Source organism: Crocodylus porosus, unplaced genomic scaffold (genome assembly GCF_001723895.1).
Source record: "Crocodylus porosus isolate Cpor-Errol unplaced genomic scaffold, CroPor_comp1, whole genome shotgun sequence".
NCBI classification, from domain to species: domain Eukaryota; kingdom Metazoa; phylum Chordata; order Crocodylia; family Crocodylidae; genus Crocodylus; species Crocodylus porosus.
Window position 1 is genome coordinate 35660910 of NW_017728910.1, and position 3832 is coordinate 35664741.

The 3832-nt window shown below is 40.8% G+C and overlaps 1 protein-coding gene across 1 annotated transcript in view; it reads right to left on the minus strand.

Moving 5' to 3' along the window:
* COL4A3 (collagen type IV alpha 3 chain) overlaps positions 1-3832 on the minus strand; it is an 88496-nt gene that overhangs the window by 50689 nt on the left and 33975 nt on the right. The window contains exons 22-23 of the mRNA XM_019533046.1: positions 1571-1666; positions 792-862 (exon numbers count right to left, since the gene is read on the minus strand). Of these exons, the coding sequence (XP_019388591.1) occupies positions 792-862; positions 1571-1666 (167 nt within the window). The remainder of the gene's footprint in view (positions 1-791; positions 863-1570; positions 1667-3832) is intronic.

Here is a 3832-nt window from a genome sequence, read left to right on the forward strand (position 1 = left end):
CCAGATTCTTGTCCCTGCTTCATCCTTTGCAATGCTTTGATGGCATGAAGAGGGTAACAGGACAGACAGCTGGCAGGAATTTCCTCTTCCATGTGGGAATCCCTGCAAGGCTAACACTGATACCAGTGGCTCTATGCCATTCACTACTGGTCCCTACTGCAGGAGATGTTCTGGAGTCAAAGCACAGTGATCCTGGTGAACTGATTCTTGTGTGGTTCAGTAATTGCCCAGTATGCTCTGAATATTGTCACTACTATGCTTCTAATAGCATCACTGTACAACATAATAACAGCAGGGAGCTACTAACTGCACACATGAGCTAAACCAACTGTGAGGCAAATCCCTCAAAAGATCTCCCTCCCAGGCAAGGGAGCCATTCCACTATGAAAGGGAATCCTTTAAAGGGATAGGACAAAGCTGAACTCCCTGCACTCTGTCTGAGATTTGGTGATATGCCATGGCACCTTGAGGGCATAGCCTAGAGTGGTCCAGAGAATTGATTAATATTACAGAGAAAATCAGTGGCAGAAGCAAGGTTAGAACACACAACATTCTTGTTCTTAGGTACATATGTACTGCAGCCACTGCTGTGTAGTTTGAAACCTTTAGCTTTAAATTATTTAGGGAAGTTACTGGTCATGGCATAGCTGGGGCAGAACAGGGTTCAGTGCTGGCTGACCACCAGATTATTTAAATAGCTTATTGGGTATGTGTAAGCTTTGTGCTCCTGAATTCTTATCTTACTAAAATTCAATAAAACACCTGGAGGAGACATTTAATCTGAACCTTACTTGAAGACCTGGAGGCCCCTGTGTCCCTGGAGAACCTTGAGAACCTTTGGGGCCTGGCACTCCTTCTCCACCTGTGATAGGAACATCATAATTTGTTAAAAATTAAAGTAAGAAAGTCAGATTTGACAACCTCTAGCCACAGCATACAACACAGAATTACCACCTAAAATATACATCTGTGAACTGCCTTAGAAAATAACTGGTAAAAGGCTCACTGACGGGTGCATAAAGACATTTCTCCTTTATTTTTTATTTTAACATTTCTTCTTCCACATTATTAAATTCCTAGACAAATTATAGTACATTCTTTCTAGTAAAAACTTTTTAGGAAAACATTATTCCTCCTAAAGAAGCAGTAGATCTACTGAAAACGTTATTTACTTTCATATGCCCTCGTGCTCTATTAATCTTCATGTATTTCCAAAAGTCCTTCAAGATAGCAGCAATCTCTTCAAAGGTTGGTTTCTTCTTAATGGTCCACTGGAGACAGTGCAAGGAAGGGCAAGTTCACCTCACCCCTTGTGAAATGAAGGCAGCTGAGGTTTCCCTCTTGACTCAGCAAGTTTTTCTAAGATTGAAGACTCCACATTCCACCATTAAATCTGAGAGATGTACAAACCTGGCCCCAAACACAACCTCTCAGTTTACACCATGTGAAATGTTGATTTTAAATATGTAAAGTACCCCTTTATAATCAATTAATTGTTATCAGATATTGCTATAGACAGTCCATAAACACTGGCTTTTTCCAATGACACTGTAGCACCAATATATTTTACCTCTAGTTCCTGGTGCACCATCTGGTCCTGGGGCACCAGAAGGTCCTGAAAGTCCAGGAATATAGGTGCAGTCAGTACATGCACATATATCTTCACCTAAAATGAAGTTATATCTCTATTAGTTGGTACACAAGTAAATTACCTTCTGATAGTACTTGGCATCAGTCCTGCTCAATGCTTACTAAAGGAAGGATGGCTAAACAAAACAGCCTAACATATCTGCTAGCAAAGCAGGTATAAAAAAGCTGGGAATTGACTCTTCTTTTTTACTCTGTGTAGGAAACCTACCACAAAGCATGATTTCAGATCTTTTTAGATAAACTTGGTTTTACCTTTTGGCAGGTAAAGGAGTCAGAGCTCACAGCACATCATTTAAAAGACAGGGCCACCAAGTTTAAACTTTGAATTTTCTTGCATATCCCATACCTGCAAATAAGACACATGCCTTGTTTTTCAGAAGGCAGAGTAAAAATTTTTCTAGAGTTATGGGTGCATTGAGCAGGGTCAGAACTAATATTTAGCTCAATCACCCTCCTTTTTCTGCTCAGCCAAAAATGAAACTGTAGCCACTGGTCTTCATAGGCAGAATTACAATTTTGAAAGTAGTATAAACTGTCTGCAGGACTATGAAACAGGAGAAAAGAGACCAGGAGTAGTTAGCAGACAGCAGAATTGCAGGAAGAAAGGTTAGCTTGATTAGTGGAATATGAAGACCATTATAAAGGAAGAGATTGTTGTTAATGCTTGTGGAATGAAAAACAATGAGCCACTAAGTCAACTGACTCTCTCAGCTGCCTGTGTAGAAATGCCACTGCTGCTACTGGGCAGTTGGTTTTAAACTCTGGGTGGAGCAGGAATCAAAGTGGGGTGCTTCTATTCTGGGCAAAAAAAAAAATCAGATGTACCATGTTAGACAAGCACCATCATTTTGGTGAGATAATTTTTAGGAAAAGGGTTCGTATGGTATGCAAGTAGATACAGTAATTTAGATCTCTTCACTGTTTTATTAAGAAACATACACTTAATCTATCTATAGGCCAAATCTTGCAAAGCAGAAGGGACACAAAGGCCTTTACCTCCTAGCCATAATTGTTCTTCAGCAGCCCACATAACCAGAGAGAATGTCAAGAGCAGTTTGTTAAGTGTGCAGGACTCCAGCAGCCCACTGTGGTGTGATCAGGAGGGATATGTAGAGGGTCTTGGAATGTGGTATTCATTTCTAGTCCTGTCCACCAAATAGCTGCTATGAATGGGGAAGGAGTAAAATCTGTGAGTCTATGACTCTCTTTTCTCTGATTTAATTTAGATGGAATAGTCTCTAATCCCAGCAGAGTTGTAATCTGTCTCAAATATCTTGAAGGTGGGGGACCACTTGGTACTTTCACTGATACCTAGCTGTCACACGTTAGTGAAATCATAGAAAAGTAGGGCTGGAAGGCACCTCCAGAGGTCTTCTAGTCCAACCCCCTGCCTGAGGCAGGATCATACCTATCCAAACCACCCAAAAAAATCCATAATTTAAACTCTACATAAGACTACCCTCAATCTTGACACAACTCAAGACATAACACCCTAACTTGCCACAAATAAAGCAGAAGAATCATGGCAGCCAATGTCCTGCTTCTATAAAAATGTGTTAATATAAACTCAAGAGATCCAGGTTAGAGGGCCCCACCTTCCACTATAGAGAAAGATAAAAACCCCCAGAGTCCATACCAATCTGGCCATGGGATAAAATTCCTTCCTGACCCCAAGTATGGAGATCAGTCTGACTCTGACTGAAGGGGCAAGATCCTTTAGCTAGGAACCTCTGATTTTGGTCCTAGCAGAGGCATTGGCACACCCCAGTCAAAATCCCCAGCCTTGGCTGCAGCCAACACCTAATGCCTTATAAGGAGATTTAAAAACACCCTCACATGTATCAGAAAAGAGGTTGGGGGCAACCAGCAAAACCCCAAAGCATGGGAATATCCATAGTAGAACAGTGAGAAAAGGGAAACCAATGGAGAAGTTCCGCTAACTCAAATTAAACTTGTTACCCCATCAAGTTGATGCACGAGAGGTTCATGAAGCTCCAGTCATCATGAGATTCAGTTAACCCTGCCTAATTCCTTTTCATTTAACCCCATCATCTATTTCTGATTAGCAGGAGTCCTGGTTTTCTTCTATTTAAAAAAATCCCTAATTTTCAGATTTAAAAAAGTAAACCCAAATCCACATTTTTCTGTAATTAAAATGAAACACTGCTCTCTCTCTCTCTCT